Source organism: Stegodyphus dumicola, chromosome 10 (genome assembly GCF_044657685.1).
Source record: "Stegodyphus dumicola isolate Sdum_Otavi_A_Nest chromosome 10, ASM4465768v1".
NCBI classification, from domain to species: Eukaryota; Metazoa; Arthropoda; class Arachnida; order Araneae; family Eresidae; genus Stegodyphus; species Stegodyphus dumicola.
Window position 1 is genome coordinate 145,456,834 of NC_140777.1, and position 19,770 is coordinate 145,476,603.

The window sequence follows — 19,770 nt, forward strand, 5'->3', positions numbered from 1 at the left end:
TTCTTCAACACATTTCCTTTCCTTTTTAGAATTTTGGAACTTAATTAAGGATTTCTATTATTCTAAAAAACACTAAATGTATTTAGAATGTATAGAAAAAGTGGCTAATGTTATTTCTTTAGCAATATGAACATTCAGAAGAAATATGAAATACATATATAGTATAAAGGCCGGTTACAGAGCTGGTGTGGCAGAATTTTTAGAATTTAGTGACACACCGAACAACAAAATCTAGGAATGGCAAAACTTTTAGAATTTAGAGCAGGCATTGGAAGCAGAATTTAGAAAGGCACTAAGCAGCAGAATTTAGGATCCACAGAGATTGCATCAGGTGAGAAAATGCCTAGTACCAGCTCTGTATATGATGCATTAAGACATATTAGATGAATCTTTTAAATTGTAAAGTTTTCAATTTCTTTATTAATAAAAAAAATCCCTTTCTATAATGTCTGCCCACGTGATAACATTAGAAGCATTTTTGATATTTTCCACGTGTCTAGTGAAAAGTAAAAAAAATAAAGGGAAGATAAAAATGTTAAGAAAAAGATTGTAGTATCACAAGTAAAACATTCAAATATTATGTTTTCATTTTTCTTCCAGAAAGTAAGAAATTCATCTTAAACTTTCTGTAAAATACATCCATTACATGTTGATACCATGGAGACATTTTTCATTTGTCACATATTTCTCGAATCTTCCAGAATTGTGTGTCTTCCAGAATTTTGCCTTCAAATCCTCCTAAACTTTCCAAACTGCAATGTCTAAAATCCTAAAGAAAAATTATCCGTACCAATTCTGTAACAGCAAAAAGCCAGAAATACTTTGGAAAAAATAAAGGAGGGAAAAAGTGTAAAATTAATTTTATAGAGAAAACTGATGCATATTCTGAGAATTTTGAATATTCTGAGACAATTACATGAGGAAAACGCTTACTATGAAAAAATTAAAAAGAAGACATTTTAAATTAATTACATAGCTAATTTTGCTTTTGCTAAGAGCTATTTCGTAAATTGTGCTTTTATAGCATTATACCTTGTTTATTTTTCAGATTCAAAATATTGTATAATAAGTTGCCAAAATAAAACTTTATAACACGAGAGCGAAAAATAAAAATGTTTGTTATTTTAATGTTATTTTTAAATATAATTTCTTATAACAGATCAATGTTAGGATGTTTTAAAAAAATTGTCGAAAAATTCTCAGATCTTGGGATTAAAAATTTTCTATAGAAACTGATCTTAAAGTCGCCAAATTTAGAACCGTTTAATACAAAAATTCACATTCCCAAAAGGGCAAGTTTTTTAAGTGCTCTTTATTGGAAAAAGATGAATTTCGAAATGCTTATGTTTCACTTCTTGCTTTGACACTCAAGTATCCCGTCATTTATATTAGAAATAGAAACAAATTATAACCCATGAAACCATTCAAAAGATAACCATATACGTCAGTGAATCGCCAAAAATATTCTTCCAAAATGCTAATTCACACTCAAAATGGCAGTCGTAAAAACAGACAGAAAATTCAGATGATTAAAATTAAGGACCTTCTGCTGATTTTGGCCAAAATTAAGGACTTTTAAGGACCAAAAATCGATTCCAAAAAATATAAGGACTTTTAAGGACTCTTAAGAACCGTATGAACCCTGAGGTGGTGGAAGAAAAAAAAGATATACTAACTTTTTTTGTATAGTATTTTCTAAGTTGTGTCTGTCCTCCATTTCTCCACCACAGGCACAAAACTTTATTTTTAGGACAATATGTTATATTCACAAGCCGTTCATACCACCATCTTTCTACAATTGCCCCATTCACACTACGGAGAATTATGCCATCATCACGTACCTGCAGGGGGTAAAAAAAAAAAAAAAAAAAAAAAAAAAAAAAAAAGAGAGAGAGAGCATATACTTATATTAAAAAAAATAAAATAAAATAAAAAATAATAATAATAAATTAAAAAAAAAACATAGTAATTGGCCAAAAGTTAAAAATAAAAATTTTTCTTGTGCTGTAAACTGGAGGATTGAAGTAAATTAAACTTAAAGCATCTACAGTTAAAATTAAATTGGAATCAAAGCAAGGCAATTCTTGCTTTGATTTTCTTATTCTGCGACCAACCCTGCTACAGCAACCTGCTAGATTTTGTTTGGACGCCGTTTTGTTTTCACGAAGTAAAGGCATTTTTTTTTTTTTTTACTCAACATTTTTTTCCAACAATTTGCTAGCCGAATTACGCTTATGCTAGAACTTTTACGGAACGAAAGTGCTTACTCATGACGAAGATTAGGTGCGAAATTGGGAGAAAATGCAGAATCGCAAACTGCTTGCGGCATTTTTAAGAATTGCACATACACGGTATCCATGTACACGTCGACCTATTTTCACTTGAAAAAACATCTCAGAATTGCACAAAAATGGCATTGCGCACACTCTTGACTTTATCTATGTACACTGCTAAAGTCCTAGCTAGTAACCTTTATCGCCTTACCAAAATGTTGCCAAACTACCTGTTACCATATTCCAAAGATTAGCCATTTTTGGGCATTCTAATACCTCCTTTAATTTGAAAATCATCTCTTTCCAAGATTTTGCAGGAATAAGTATATCATCCATATAACAACACTTTAGTGCTCAAGAAAGGGGCCTAGGACGTACGACATTAGGCACTGAAACTCAGCAGCAGAGCATTTTCTAACCCAAATGTGATCCTTTCAGACTGTCCTGTTTCATCTGGAGTAATGAATGCTATCTTCAATTTAGCTTGTTCACTTAACAGTACTTGCAATCAGTCATGGACTAATTCCAGAGCAGTGAAAATTTACATCCTCCAAAACACTCTAAAAGGTCACCGATTCGAGGCAAAGGAAACTTAACCTTTATTGTCTGGTTATTAAGTCTGTGGCAATCAATTATTACCAATCTATGTTCTTTTTTTTTTCTTTACTATTAACACTGGACTAGTATATGACGATCTAGTTTTGGAAACTATTCCATTATCTTTGCATTCCTTAACAATTTCTTTTATTACATTACTTACAGCTGCATTCGTTTTGTATGGACGAAAAGACAAAGTAACTTATTTCCATCAATTTCTTTGATGTCCATTTTTATTAAATCCATGCAACCTAATTCATTTATATTAAGAGCAAAGCAATCCCTAAATTCATTTAATTATTTTAAGATATGAGTTCTTTCATTATCTGTAACTAATTGTCTTACCAAATTTTATATTTGTTATATATGTTGACTTGTCAAACATAGATAAATTACTGTTTATTTATAAGATTAAAGTAGATTACTTTATACATAAGAGAGACATTGATGCTACATGGTTGTCGGCAAGTGACGAGAGTGTGACGCAGCACAAATACCGTGCACTTGCCTAGCTAGTCAGGTTAGAGGCACTGCCATCTATCAGCAAGCAAAGTACGAGGGCCATCCAGGAATTAGATTACGTTTCCGTCTGTGTCCGCTAGGGGCGGGGCTAGCGCGGCCATCTTGGGGTCAGAGTGTTGCGCAGCTCAGTCTGCATCTAGCCGTGCTAGTGAGAGGTTCGTGCTGTGCTCCGTTCAGATACTGTGACGGTTTGAAATGTCTGCGTTAATTGAAAATCCCGCGAGCTGCGAGGTGCGCTCAGTAATAAGGTTTCTGACTGCAAAAAACTGTAAACTGATAGAAATCTATCGGCAGCTTCGTGAAGTGTATGGGAACAACATTATCACTGAAGGTGGAGTGCGTCAGTGGGTCATAAGATTTCAAAATGGCCGAACCAATGTTCACGACGAAGATCGAAGTGGGAGACCCAGCATAGTGACCGCCGAACTTCTCGAAAAAGTCGATGCTAAAGTCCGTGACAATCGAAATTTCACAATAATGGAACTTTCTTTGAGTTTTCCACAAATTTCGCGAAGTTTGTTGCACGAAATCATCAGCGAAAGGCTTGGTTACCACAAGTTTTGTGCAAGATGGATTCCAAAAATCTTGACAGAGGACCACAAAAATCAGCGAATGGCTGCAGTGTTGAACTTTTTGGACGCTTACCATAAGGATGGTGACTCTTTACTCGATCGCATCGTTACTGGTGACGAAACATGGGTGAAACATGTGAACTGTGAAACGAAATTGCAATCAATGCAGTGGGGGCACACAAGTTCTTCCCAAAAACCCAAGAAATGCATGCAAACAATGTCGGCAAGGAAGATGATGGCGACTGTTTTTTGGGACAGAAAAGGTGTAATTTTGGTGGACTTCCTGGAAAGAGGCACTACAATAAACTCTCAAAGGTATTGCCAAACTCTCCAAAAACTCAGAAGAGCAATTCAAAACAAGCGCAGAGGAATGTTGAGCTCTAAGATCTTGTTGATTCACGACAACGCCCGGCCCCACACGGCAAATGTCACTCGTAAAGTTCTTGAATCTTTTAAGTGGGAGTTGTTTCCTCATCCGCCGTACAGTCCCGACCTGGCACCGAGCGACTTCCACCTATTCCCAGCAATGAAGAAGTGGCTGGCTATGCAGCGTTTTGATGACGACGCACAGCTGCAAGAAGAGGTAACGAAGTGGTTGAAGGCGCAGGCGGCCGAATTTTTCGACGAAGGAATTTCCAAGCTCGTACATCGCTACGATAAATGCCTTAATTTGTATGGTGACTATGTAGAAAAGTAGTATTTGAGTGTGGCTTTCATCTGTATATAATAAAATTTGTTTCCTATACTTTGTTTATTTTTTTATTCCAAAACGTAATCTACTTTCTGGATAGCCCTCGTAATTAATATCTAACATGCCCTTTTTATTTATAGAAAAAGACTAGCGCATGTTACTAACTTAGTACAATAATTATTTTACATCATTACTTTCTTAGCAGTTAACTTAAGAAAACATTTTGACATTAAATTATTACTTAACAATTGACTTTAGAGAACATAGCAAAATTACATACCTGGATGACTTACTTAAATCTTTAAAGTTATGTCTTACTAATTAAACTGATATTTTAGAGTTCTGAACAGTTCATTAAATTCCATTATTAGTCTATAAATAAAGTTTTTGGCATAAATAAGTTCTTCCTAATTGTCTCTATATCGAAGAGGTTTTATTCTATTTCTACTTGATCATCTTAACATTGGTTCAGTTGACACATTTCCTGGAGTTTGAGAATGTTTAGTAGAATCACTTTTCTGTTTCTTAGGTGGATCCTGCCTATCATTATCTACAAGAACAGGTTGATCCAGTGTTGATTGATCAAGTCCAAACAAATCTTCTGCTGTTCTGTTCCACTCTGTTATTTCACACGTAGACTTGTCTTTACGAATGCGATGTCGGTTTCTCCTATACACAGTTCCATCATTTGCTTTTATGACATAAGATCTTGGTTGAGGACCTGTCTTCATGATCATATCCTGTTTCCAAGGCTCTTTAATTTTCCATTTGAACCACACGTTATCATTTTCATGAAGTTTTGGAAGCTGGGTTGCGTGTTTATTGGCATATTTCTTTTGCACCATCTGCCTTTTTTCTAATGCTCTACTTGCACCTTTTATTTGAAATTTTGGTTGCAATGCTTTAGGATGTGATGGCAGAAAAGATCTCAGTCTTCTTCCCATTAATAATTCAGCCGGGGATGGCAAATCTTTTGCAGGTTGAATTCTATAATCTAGCAAAACAATATACAAGTCTTTTCCTTCTTCCGCAGCTTTGCTCAGAGACTTCTTGAGAGTTTGGACAGATCTTTCAATTTGCCCATTTGCTCTAGGAAAATGTGGTGATGTGATGTTATGCATAACACCCCATTCTTCAAGAAATTTCCACAATGCTTCCGAGTTGTATGGTGGTCCCCCATCGGTGATGAGCTTCTCTGGTATTCCATGTATAGCAAAAATAGACTTCATAACAGTCATTACAGCTTGAGCAGTTATGCTTTTAAGTGGTTTCAGCTCTACATATTTTGAAAAGTAGTCTATCATTAACAGATATTGTTGTCCTTTCAGGAAAAAAATCCCAGGCAACATTTTGCCAGGGTCTCTCTGGTAGATCACAGTCTAAAAGAACTTTTTTCTGATTAGCCTGTTGATATTTCTGACATATCGCACATTTAGAAACATATTCTTCCACATCTTTGTTGATGTTCGTGCAGTAAAAATATTCTCTAGCTTTACTAGAAACTATACCTTTGTGAGACACATGCAGTTTTTTTATAATATTTTTTCTAAGAGATGCTGGCACAACTAGTTGTTGTCCTCGACAAATTATTCCATCCTTTGTTGTATAAAGCTCTTCTTTGCAATGCCAGTAAGGTTGTGCTGCTGGCCTTGTTTTGCTTCTTTCTGGCCATCCATTTTTGATATGAAATAACACATCTTGCAATTCAGGGTCCTTTTCTGTCATTTTTATGATTTCCTGCCATTTTGTTGGAGAGGCTTGTGTTAATAGACTTACATTAACAGTAGGTTCTTGACTGAAGGTGTCATCAAAGGTGTCAACATTTGACTGTGCTCTGGACAGGGCATCAGCTATTAGCAATTTTTTTCCTGGGACATATTCCAATTTCAAATCATACCTGTTCAGTTTGAGGAGCATGCGCTGAAGACGAGGTGAGATTGTATCATGAGGTTTCTTACTAAGGCCTAGTAATGGTTTGTGATAAGTCTGCACTGTTACATGTCTTCCGTACCTATAGTAGTTGAAATGTTCTAACCCATATACAACTGCTAAGAGTTCTTCTGCGCATACCTTTGCTGCGTTTCTGTCAATGATGCTGATCCAAAAGCCACAGATTATTTTGTAGGAGAATCACTCCAATTCCATATTTACTGGCGTCTACTGACACAGTTACAGGTTTGCTTTCATCAAAATACTGTGAATATGGGGCTTGCACAATCATCTGTTTTAGGTGCTCATAGTCTCTTTGAAAGTTTTCATCCCATAACCATTTGCTATCTTTTCTTAAAAGTTGCCTTAACGAATGAGCTAGACTTGACAACAGAGGTGTGAATTTTGCTAAGTATGTCACCATTCCTAGAAATCGCTGCAAGTCTTCTCGGCCTTTTGGTTCTGCAAACGTTTCAATCACTTGGATCAGGTGCAATGCCTTTATCAGACAGTACATGTCCTAAATAAGTCACAGAGGTCCGAGATAGCTGTGTCTTCTCGATGTTAAATTTTAGATTAGCACTTCTGGCTATCGTAAGTGTCTTCCGTAACAACTTGCAACGTTCTCGACAGATGATGATCCTAGGGCTAAATCATCAAAATATGGATTTATCTCATTCTCATTGCTAAAAATTTCCTCCATGGCCCGTTGAAATTCCTCAGGTGCATTGTTCAGACCGAAAGGAAGAACCAAAAATCTAAATCTTCCCCAGGGCATTGTAAATGTTGTCAAGTATGATGACTCCTCATCAAGCGGTAGTTGCCAAAATCCATTCTTGGCATCGAAAATGGTAAATATTTTACATCCTTGGAGTTTTGTCATAAGGGCTTCTGCTGTAGGGATTCGATAATGAGGTTTTTGAATAGCCTCATTAAGCTGCCTTGGATATAAACAAATTCTTAATTTCTTTGGTGTATTTATCACAACCATGTTCCTCACCCATTCTGTAGGCTCATCAACTTTTGCTATGATGCCAGTTTAAACCATTCTGTTTAGCTCCTCCTTTACTTTTTCATGCAAAGCAAGTGGCACTTTATGTGGTGCTGCAACATGAGGTGCGACATTTTCTTTTATTTTTATCTTTACTCTGCGATTTAGTTTTCCCATACCAGTAAACACATCTGCAAATTCCTGTATCACTTGCTCTGGTGTCTCTTCATTTTGTTTCTTTTCCTGCTTGACTTGATACACTCTTTCAATCAGACCCAAGTCTTGGCAAGCCTGAAGATCCAAAATAGGAGATGATTCTAGAGTGGTTACTAGAAATTTTAGAGTTTTTGTCAATTTTTTAGTTTTACATGTAAGGTAGCACTCGCCTAATATTGGTACTTGGTTGTCACTATAATCCAGTACTGGTTGTTTATTTTTCTTAATTACTGGTTTCTCACTCCACTTTAACAATTCACTCTTGGGTATAATGTTAACTTGAGCTCCAGTATCTAATTTGAAGTTCACTTCGTTCTTATTTACAGTGATCTTTTGGTACCAGACTGATGCTTTATTTGAATCCACCACGTCAACAGTTTTTACTTCTCCTAGGTAAATAAACTCAGAGTCGCTATCTTCCGTACGTTCAACGGCATGCACTCTCTGTTTTGGTTTGGTGCAACACATTTTCGTCCAGTGATTTTTCCCACTGCACTTTCGGCAGACCGTTCCGAACGCGGCACACTTCTTTAGCTCATGTTTTCTCCCACATCGCTTGCACTCTTTTACTTGCGTTATCTGTGCGGGCTTTGATCCATGTTTATTTTTTCTGAGGGCATCTACGGAGATTTTGTTCTCGCTCATTTCAGTGGCTTGTGCTTTGCTATGTTCGGCTGCCTTGCATTCACTGATGATATTCTGCAGCATCTTTTCTACTCTATTTGTCTCTCGTATTAGCCATTCTTGTAATGCTTTATCTGAGATGCTTTGCACTATTTTATCATGGAGCATTCTATCTTGCGCTTATCCATAGTTGCAATCTACTATTGCACATCGTAGCCGAGTAAAAGTCCATGAATTTCTCTCCTTTCTCTTGCTTTATTTCGAGAAACTTGAATGATGCATAAATCTCATTCTGATAATCTGCAAAATATTTGTCAAATTCTTGTAGCACTTGTTTCAAGGACACTTCATTGCTGCCTGCTTCTGGCTTCAAATCAAACGATCGATATTGCTTTTTTAATTCGTCATCACAAACATGTCAAAAAAGCGCAGTTTTTGTGCTTTCCGAATCTTGGCTATATCTTAATGCCTCGATATAGGTCTTCCAGTGTCTCCAAGCTTCAGAAGGGTTCAATCCAGGGTCAAACGGTGACTACGTGCGCAGGTTATGCAGCATTTTGGATTCCAAGTTTTTCAAATGCACGTAATCTTTAAAATATCAATTTATGCATTAATCCCTTTGCGCCGATTGTCACGTCTATGTGCCAGCAACGAACACACTCACACCCAGGCATGCCAGAGCGTTTTCCCATTCAGCCCCAACTGTCACGTATTTGTGCCAGTGTTCTGGAACGTTTTAAAAGCTATAATTTCTGCCACAAGATGGCACTGTATGTCCATATGGTTTCAGATACATGCACATTAGACCTCCTACTCGAAATGAGAGAAGCATGACTCACATACACGTGTTTTTGATTATATAAACAAAAGGGGAAATAAATGTTTCCGAATGGCGTGATTTATGACGTCTCTTTAAATTTGCACGTGGTAGTTGTTTATTGTAAGTAGAGAAGTTTTATTTTCGCTAAAGCGTTGGGTATTTCGTTTTGAAGTTCAGTTTTTAGAACATAATTAGATCTTGTTAGACGTGAATTCTTTCTGTTTTTACCGTTGCAATGTCGAAGCGTCGAAAATGTTTAACAGAGCATGAAATAGCAGAAATGTTGCAAAATATTTCAGATATTGATTCTGAAACAGATTCTGATAGTAGTGATAGTGATACTATGATATATTCTGATCATAAAGAATCTGGCGAATCTAATGATGATGAGGACATTTCGGACATCTGTATGCCGAGTACGTAGAAAGCAAGTACTTCTCCATGGTCATCCACAATAGAAAATTTGCAGAATTTGCAATTCCCTCATTATTCAGTACCCATCTTTCAGAAAAACTGTTAAATGGTATAAGAAGCTTTTCTTCAATATCATGGACATGGCTGTATTTAAGGCCAATACTCTTTTCAACAAAAAAAAGTAAAAAAAATCTTCCTCTCCTGAATTATCGGCTTAATTTAGTTAATCAAATTATTTATCGGTATTCCTCTAAAAGCACCAATGTTAATATCACGCCAAGATCAGCAGAATCATTAAATCCGCCAATATTAACTGAAAGACATTTTCCAAAACTTTGTTCAGAAGAGACTGATAAGAAAATGAGACGACGATGCTTCACATGTTTGTTCACATTTCCGGAAAAATCCTCCAAAACGGCAAATGAGTTATTACGAGTGCAAGGAATGTAACGTAGGACTGTGTGTAGATCCCTGTTTTTAAATTTTTCATACGAAAAGAGAATTTTAAGTAATATATTTAGTTTTTAGATGTAAAATGTTAAAAGTCATAAAGCGGTGAGTAATGAAAATAAAACGTGTAAAATATGCATTTAAACAAGAAATAAGGTAAGTAAAGTATATATAAAAATATCTGTAAAGCATAAGCCGTTTAAATACCCTATAGAGCATTATTAAACAATGCATTGATACTTCGGAAATTTCATGGATTTAGGCTTAATGGCAAAAAAGGCCCCTGGTCCTGGACAGACGCTTGCATAAGACACTGCCGGCCTCCACGATAAGCGCGCGTTCGCGCTACCCGGCGCGAAGGGGTTAAATTCGTGAGCATGGTTTACTCCGACACCATGTTATATATGTTGACTCGGCAAACATAGATAAATTACTATTTATTTATAAGATTAAATTAGATTACTTTATACATAAGAGAGACATTGATGTTACATGGCTGTCGGCAAGTGACGAGAGTGTGATGCAGCACAAATACCGTGCACTTGCCTAGCTAGTCAGGTTAGAGGCACTGCCATCTATTGGCAAGCAAAGTAATTAATATCTAACAACATCATCTAGCTTAATTAGGTGAATATTTTGAGAAATGAAAAATACACGATTCATCTTTGTGTATATTAGGTGTGTCTATTTAATTCCCAATCTTCTGTTGTATCTATTACTTCACTAATACACTGGTTTCTTTTTAATCTGATGTTATTGTGTACTATGTTCATAACTGGGACTGTTACTCTGCCATCAATAACTTACATTACTGAATCTGGACTTGTTTGTTTTGAAATAAAATCAGTCCATTATTTATATCTGGGGTTTATAGAATGCACAAAGTTCATGTTTATTTCTATTGGTTTCTCAGCATATAACTTAATGTGGTTACGCTTAACTTTGTTTATCAATTGCGCAAATGGAATTTTATTAGCATACTATATGTTAAATAAATCCTCTATTTTCCCATAAGCTGACATTAGATAATTTAAAATAACTCTTGCAAGAATTAGGTCATGTGGCTGTGCCTTATCATCTATGGTAATTCACAGTTGCTTGGATTTTGTCATTTGGAAGTGAAACCTGAGACTTTTCCAAGGTCACTGCAGATGCGCAATTAAACATTTTTTTTTTTTTTATTTACCATTGTGTTGGCAGTTACAATTTCGAAGCTACTGAAGACTTTATTAAACTAATACTGCTTTATTAAACTAATACTGTACCTATCAAACATTCAAATGGTTCACTGTCATTAATTACTGCTTTAATCAAATACGTTGAAATGTTAGAAAATTCATCATGATTCATTGCAACACTATTTTGATCTTTTATTTTACCATTCATCAATTCTTCATGACTCTGTGTCTGATGCCGGAGGCATTTGGCATCACAAATCAAACTAAAATGTTTACACTTACATGTCAAACAACACTCTTTTAACTTATATGACCGAACCATATGATTTTTTTGCAAACACAAAAAAACATCTTCCATGTCATTTAAAACTTTCTAATTTCTGTTCACATTCCTTAGCACAATTTTTGGAACTGTGTTCAGAATTATTGCAAAAAATGCAAATTTTCTGAAATGCGCTCAGTGCTGTTGTGTTAGGAATCAAATCTTGCTTCTTCCCTTTAAACTTCTGGAATCTATTCCCCTTTTCTGAAAATTTATTAAACGACTGTTTATGTTCTACGCTTTTAACGGAATCATTACTATCCCCTGTTTGTTGAAACAAAAGTGTTTGTTCTCGTGTTTCTATTTTCCTTCTAAAAAAAAATTAATAATTCTGTTACATTCCAAGAATCATCATTTTCATGCTGTCTACAAAAATCTAACACAATAGAATCTGGAATAAGTTTGGTTAGTAGTGGGAACAACAAACTTCCGTATGAATTCAGGTCAACACCAAGAGTTTGCAAATTGCATACTTGGATTTCTATTGTATCATATAACTCTTGTAACTGTTTCAAATATGAAGCCGATTTTACAGCAAAATTACAGAAATTTAAAAAATGGTTAATATAAGCTCTTACAATAATTCCTTTTTTCCCCATACCTTTCTTTAAGCAATTCCACTTCTAAATCATAATTATTTTCTGATACCAATAGTCCCTGAATACTAATTAAGGCTGGTCCTTTTAAGAAAGCTTTAAGATAAATATATTTATCTACTTTAGATAAGCATTCATTAATGTGAATCGCATTATCAAACTGTGATCAAAATTCCTGAAACTAAATTACCCTCAAACGGTTCTACATGAAGTTTGGCAAATTTATTTTTGGTTTCTCTGGTTCACTATTTGAAATAAGCGAAGAATTACTCTTCAATGACAAATATGCCTTATTTCTATCTGAATTCTGGAGATAATTCTTGACTTTCACTTTCGCGTAAATAATGCGCTCTTTGTATTCCTGATTATTATCGACTTCTGTTTCGAGATCAGATACTTCAGGAATTAAATCCTCAATTTTCAGATCTAACTTGAACATCTGATTTGCTTTTTCTTGTAGATTCATCTCACACTCTCCTAATGATTTTATATCTACATTATCCTGCTCCAATAATTCAGATATTCTGTTAATTACTCATATTGTTAACCTTCTTAGAGTTTTGCATTTCATTTTCACTTTATCTAAAGCTTTCTTAGTATTCTCATCCATGATGATAACTAACAAAGTGATTCTATACTCCGTTATAATCATCAGTGGTATTTCAATATAATTATTCTACAGTTCAAATTTTTTAAATCGAAACTTACCACTTCTTCCATGCTCATGGTACGCGAGTCATTTGATAGGCTTTTTAATCCACATCAAACCCACTTCTGATTGTTATAAAATTGTCAGGATGATGGCTGTGTGTTTACCTTTTACTCTGCAGGGTGACTGCAGTGTTTTATAAATTCTTTTATTACTACACTAAATATTTACATATATTTATTTATGTTTAGTTCAGAAATATGTCACCTCGCTCACATTCTCTAGACTCACCGATTCTTGATTACAATCATGCGCCCTCTATCAGCAACTTTTTTACAATGCCATCTTCTGGCAATTACAGTTTGTATAGAAGAAAAGTTTTATAACTCTCAACTATCCAGCTTATTCAACACATTTAGCATATTCTGCTTTCTCTAAAGCAAAATCTACTTTCAAAGATTATTATTGTAATGGCACTGATTTATTTAATAGCAAAAGACTTAAAATGTATGATCAGAGACAAAGATTAAAAACAAAAGATGACTTCTAGAAATGAACTAAGCAGCTGTATGAATGAGAAAAATGTTACAGAAACATCCAAGGACTCAGCTTTTTGATTTAGTTCAAGATTAATCCTAAAATTTTGTAGATGACTGTGATTTATATGTGTATTTAAAAAATAAAATTATCTCACAAGCCATGATGTAGTTTATTTTTTCTCGGAGAAAATGCTTATTTTATCAATAACACTAGATTAAATTCAAATTAATCCTTATTATACCCAGACACAGATTTTCACATTTGCTATACAAATATGGACTGAAAAAGCTAAAATGGTATCATCCTGCTATAGAATAACCTACATACTAAGAAAACTATCATAAACTGGAGAAACATAACATGACACAACTACTAGTAAAAAAAAATACATTCATTTAAAAAAACAAATCTATCATATCAAGTAGCATTTAAAAAAATGTAACAAAAGTCTTTTTAAAAAGAATTCTGAAAATTTTTCCTTTTTCATTTTGCTTTCGATTTCTGACAGGAATATTATAATTATTTTCCAAAATTTTTATTTTGCATGTCCCTTTAGAGTACACAGTAGGTATTTAAGACTAATAATGATGTTTCATAAATATAAAACTACCTTAAAATAGTTCTATAGTTAGCAAATAAATGGCTGAAAAGCTTTACTAAAAATGAAATGTACACTGAGCCTATAAAATTTCATATGCTGCATTTATTTTCACAACCAACAATTGTAGCCATAAATTAAAATTACAAAAATGCTTTAGATAAAAAGCATACATGTAATGGCATTTTAAAATTCTAAATAATCAATTGTATAAACTATGAGATTTAATTTTTTTTTTTTTTATAATCCTCTAAATTTCCATAATTAACAAAATTTTTTATTCATTCTAAAAATGAAACACAAAAGTTTTGACTCTTATACAACAAAAATATAAGTATAAAGACGTAAGGACCACATAAAAGGTTATCTTTCATTACTTTTACAAATATTAAAAAAACATGAAAATTTGCAAGCATTTGAAACTTTTTCTAATTGGAATTATGTATATATGATTAATGGCTCCAAAAATATAGATTGTATTAGGACTTTTACAGACATAGAGTATAACTGAAATGTTAAGAAAAAGATTAACTATAATAAATAATCACCTCCATAAAAAGCATGTCACCAGTAGCATCCACACCACAGTGCACAGTAAAAGACTGACGATGCATTTGTCTGCTCCCAAGTGGTTTCAAATCAATATCATTACCATGCTAAAAAAAAAAAAAAAAAAAAAAAAAAAGATAACCAATAAAGCAAGTATTTCATCTTGAATGTACTATTTAAAAAGGAAAAAAAAAATATTAACAATTTAATAAAAACTTTACTTTTAATAATTAAGTGTAAAAAAATTATGTTAATGCTTACAAGTTTTATTATTTGATCCAACAGCTCATTCACTTCTGCACTGTACACAAGACTAATATGACACTTTCCTAATAACCGGCAAATTTTTCTTCTAATTTCTTGCTTATTTACATTCACCATAACCATAAATGCAACTGTATTGTACAACATTGTGGACAACAACCGATCTTCATCATGCTCTAATCGCTTCTTCTCCATATCAGACAGTGATTGATATCTATAAAAGTAAAGAAATAATTTTCAACATTTTAATTTATGACCATTCATATATATATATATCTAAATTTGTTGAAATAAACTAAAGAAAGTACCTCTCCATCATTTCACCAGGACCCTGATCCATTCCAACTATATCTCTTTCCTGAGATACAGCATCTAAAAATGCATCTTCCCAAAACTGCATCTGATCCCATAATGTTGATCTATCTTTTCCAACTAAGCCTTCAAACAAATATGTTCGGGTTGGTTCATTTACTGTGTTTGATGAAGTGTTTATCATACTTCCTCCGTGATATCTGAACCCTGTGCTTAGGCTGCTTTTACTACTCCATATGCTTGGGGCTCTTTTTTGTCGATTATTGAGAAACTTTTAAAAAAAGATAACATTTAAAATTACTTTATGAAGAATTAAAATGAATATAATGTAATTTGACAAAGCATAAAATTACATAAAACATATTAGGCACATATACGTATAAAATTTATCAGTACTATTTTAAAGGTATTATGTGGAAAACACTACAATGAAAAAAAAAAAAAAAACCTCTTTAGTCTGGTTTGGGAGGGAAAACAATTTTGCCCCAATATTTTGAGATATATTTTATAAATTCTGCTTTAAACAATGATTTAATTTTTGAGTATTAAATAAGAGCACACATAACAAAAATAATAAAAATAAAGTAATAAAAGAAAAATAAAGAAAATGACATGCATGTGATTCTAAATAACTTAATTTCTTCTACCATGCATACCAAAGCTCTTCAGTTAAAAAGCAAAATAAGAAACTATTTGCTGTGCAAAGCATTAAAAAAAAAAAAAATAAAATAAAATAAAATAAAATAAAATAAAATAAAATATACATACATACATACATACATATATATATATATATATATATATATATTTAACTCACAATCATACAAAGATTACATGTTTGCAAACTATTTCCTTCAATGAATGCTAATTAAATTTGAAAAGACATAGCAATTAAACAGACCAATAACTGAACGGTATAAATAAACTGCTTTCCAAAACTACAGCTCCCAAACAATCAAACTATTTGAATCCTATTAAGTTAAATATAACTTACATTCCCTGCTTCTATTTCACTATCTGAGACTGTTGACCTGAAGGAATTTTGGTTTATCCTAAGGTTTCTATAATAAGTAGGGTTTGTTGTCATACTTCCAGTATCACTGGCATTACAACTTGGAACTGCTTGGTCCGATCCCTGACTTAAAGCAGTCCCAGTTTCTGACACCTAAATGATACAGATGTATTTCAAAAAAACAGCGAAGAGAAACGTAACAGAAAACTGGAAAATAAGTGGTTTTGTGCCTAATGAAAAAATCAATATATTAAAAAAAATATGTAAGTAACAAAGCAAACGTAAGTAACTGCAAATGTGACAAAAAATTTACTCAAACTTAATTTAATATTAAAATTGCATTGCAAAAATCTGTGCAATGTAAAGCTCATCATAAAATTAAATATTAACACAAAAAGAAATTTTTTACAGACATTATCAATACTAAAAAAATGTTTTCATTATACAACAAAAACACATACCATCTATTCTTATTATTTTTAAAGTTACAATGGTATATTCTAAATAACAGATAATATCTTTGATGATTATGACCTAAACTGTATACATTCATGTCTGAGATTTCTGAAAATTTAAAATTGAATTTAAGAAAAATAGCCAAGACAAGCAAAGAATTCTCCTTAACCCTATATTAACTATCATGGTAAATTAAAAATAAATACTTTAAAAATCCATGTTATAACATGAATGGTTATAAAACATGCCTTTTATCACAATTCTACACTTTTATTCGTAAAAATGCACTTAATATTTGTAATGTCAGTGATTCAGAACAAAGGGTACTACTATCTTGAAAAACATTTTCTATTGCTTTAGCAGTTGAAGAGAAAATTTAGACAGCCCACACAAAAAGGAGAGGATAATCACAAATTTAATCAACTTTGATAATCAATGATTTGCTTCTAAGAAGTATTTGATTGATTCAAAAATGTTCTAATGTACATGAGGGCAGGAAAAAAAAATGTAGTGTTAATAAGAAATTGCGATGCTTTTAGAAGTTTTTCATACATGTGTTATAATATCTATGTCAAAGTTCTGATGTATATTCAGCATTATTAGACATGGCTAAACATCAGATGTATATATATATAACTATAAATTGACTAAATTAAGATAATTTATTTTCATTAAATTCTATAATAAACTGGCGGAAGTGCATATAAAAAAAAAGTACATTAAATGAAAGGATTTTTCACATACCTCGGATTCAACACTAGTTATACGTGAAAACAAAATATTTCGCTTGGCATTGATAATACTTCTGAACATATCAGTAGCTTCTTCATGTTCTGAACTTTCAGGAGATGGAGTTATATGAACATCTATACATAAAATATATAGTAAAATTACAATCAATGCATTTAAATGTAGATTAAGAATGAATGAAAATGGTTCTCATAGAAGTTGTTGACAAAATTACAAACAAGACACAAATCAAATGGTTTCCTTGTCAGTTATGATACTTTGCAAGAAAAACTTTAGATACTTTATTTATCTTTTAAATAGGTAAAGTACAAATCTAACTGTCAAAGAACATTTTATGAAACAACTCATGTCTACAGTAATACATGGATAAAATGGAGGAACAACAAAAGTTATTAATGTCAATCCCGCCTGAACTAGAAAAATATTAATAATCTGAAGAAACTGAAAAAAAAAAAAAAAATATTCAATCCTAATACATGAGTCAAATTTCTCAATATCATTATCTGATTCAGAACTTTCTAGCAGTTTTCAGAAGTCTCTTTCTGTTATATACAAGCCCAGGTGAATGGTATCAGTATCCATTTTTCGACTGACATCATCACTCACTCACTTTGTGCATCATACATCATCTTCAGTTCTATCCACAGCATTACTAATGAAACAATGTTTTTAAGGATCAATCTAAGATTTCTGGCAATCTAGTTAAGTTCTTAGACTAAATATTTGCACTTTTGATGACATATAGCTGAATTTATAGAGTAATTTAAAATTCAAATTACATACTTGTTTTTTAATTTCAGCTGAAATTTTGCAGCAAAATTTCACCTCACTTAGCTTATATTTGAAAATATATTGTAATATACATAATAAAATCGTAAATAAAATGATCACATACACTTATTTGTTTTCTTCTGAGTCTAATATAGTTAATTTGAAACTTTAATGGAGAGAAACATGAACAGATACGATTAAATTTTCAACATGCAAAATTTTAGATTGTATAGTAATATTTTCAACTTTTGTAGAAAACTCACCGATCATACTGAATTCTCTCTATGAAGTTAATACACTGAACTGTCAATAAAGCCTATTGTATTTAATAATTATAAAGATGTAAGGAAGTCTAAGACTGTGATGTAACATAACTTAAAAATCAAGATATGTACTTCTTATAGTATGGAATTTAATATTTTTTATAGCTGCAATAAACATTTTATTAAGTGAAATAGAGCAGAAAAAACTTAACAATTTATAAAATAAAAATGTCAGTGTTTGATTACTTTGTTTAGAGTAGACAACGTGGAATATGCCAACTTCTAATAACAAACTAAATATGAACTTAAGACATATTAAAAGTAGATGAAGAAAGATAAACTTGTTTAAAATAATGAAAAACATGAATAATTAAAAATTCCAGATAATCACAGATATCAAAGAATAATAAAAAATTTCCCTGCTTCTAATTTCTAGATTTTAAACTCAACAAATATTAGTCACCAATTATTCAATCTCTAGTTCACATAAGTTAGTTAATTTGGTCGGAATGGATAAGCAGATATACATATTAATAATCAGAAAACAAACATACATGAAGGTAGCATATTTTCATACAAAAGATATAAAAATGGAAGACTATGATCCTATACATATGGAAGATCTAAAACAAAATTTTTCTATTAATAGAGATCAAGAATATTTTAATCTTGCTTGAATGAAAAACAATGCCTTTTCTTAACTTTCTCACGGTATTCTTTTGTAAAACTTCTTTTACAGCAATATATAATAAGCACTATTAATTTATATCACAAATTTTCAATTTATACCACAAATTTTCAAAATATTGAAGTTCAATTTAAAAATTTAACGTCAATTAAGTGGACACTGTCAATTTATTTACAAGCAACTTTGTGATTGAAAAAAATGCAGGATTTCAAAATTATTCAAAAATTTTATTGTGAGACACATCCAACAGCCAGAGAGGCATAATATTTTACACAGACTTAAATTTAACTTTATAAACAATTTATATACGCATAATAGTTTTTAGACTATAATATAATGCAAATTAATGCAATGGAAAAAGTTCTGAATATTATTTGAAAATATTTTATCTTTAAGTAAAAATATGTCAAAAGAAATATGGAGTTTGAGATAAGGTGTTCAACCCTTCCTCCCTACCCTCTAACAACAACAACAACAACAAAACAAAACAAAACAAACAAACAAACAAACAAACAAACAACATAAGCAAGAATACAGTTTTTTTCACACAATTCAATGAAATAAACTTACTGCAATGTGACTCTTGCATCTGTCCTCTTTCATGACATTCCTTTTCACTGCCAGGTGATGCACGGTGCTGAACGTCTGATGGGCTGCTATTTGTACTACTTTTACTAGACCCTGCTACAGAATATGCAGATTCAGTTAAAATAACTATTAAAA

General features: G+C 32.4%; 1 protein-coding gene across 13 annotated transcripts in view; it reads right to left on the bottom strand.

The window, feature by feature from the left end:
- Positions 1 to 19,770, bottom strand: part of Rab3-GEF (Rab3 GDP-GTP exchange factor) — a 176,712-nt gene that overhangs the window by 47,178 nt on the left and 109,764 nt on the right. For 10 of the 13 annotated variants that reach the window (XR_015043574.1, XR_015043573.1, XM_085825648.1 and 7 more), the window contains exons 23-29: positions 19,618 to 19,731; positions 17,320 to 17,441; positions 16,102 to 16,272; positions 15,104 to 15,378; positions 14,793 to 15,009; positions 14,531 to 14,638; positions 1,677 to 1,841 (exon numbers count right to left, since the gene is read on the bottom strand). Coding sequence is in view for 11 of the 13 variants with exons in the window: in XM_085825648.1 (XP_085681774.1) it covers positions 1,677 to 1,841; positions 14,531 to 14,638; positions 14,793 to 15,009; positions 15,104 to 15,378; positions 16,102 to 16,272; positions 17,320 to 17,441; positions 19,618 to 19,731 (1,172 nt within the window). In the remaining 2 variants the exon portion in view is untranslated. The remainder of the gene's footprint in view (positions 1 to 1,676; positions 1,842 to 14,530; positions 14,639 to 14,792; positions 15,010 to 15,103; positions 15,379 to 16,101; positions 16,273 to 17,319; positions 17,442 to 19,617; positions 19,732 to 19,770) is intronic. The other 3 variants (XM_085825652.1, XM_085825655.1, XM_085825653.1) reach the window with 3 other exon arrangements.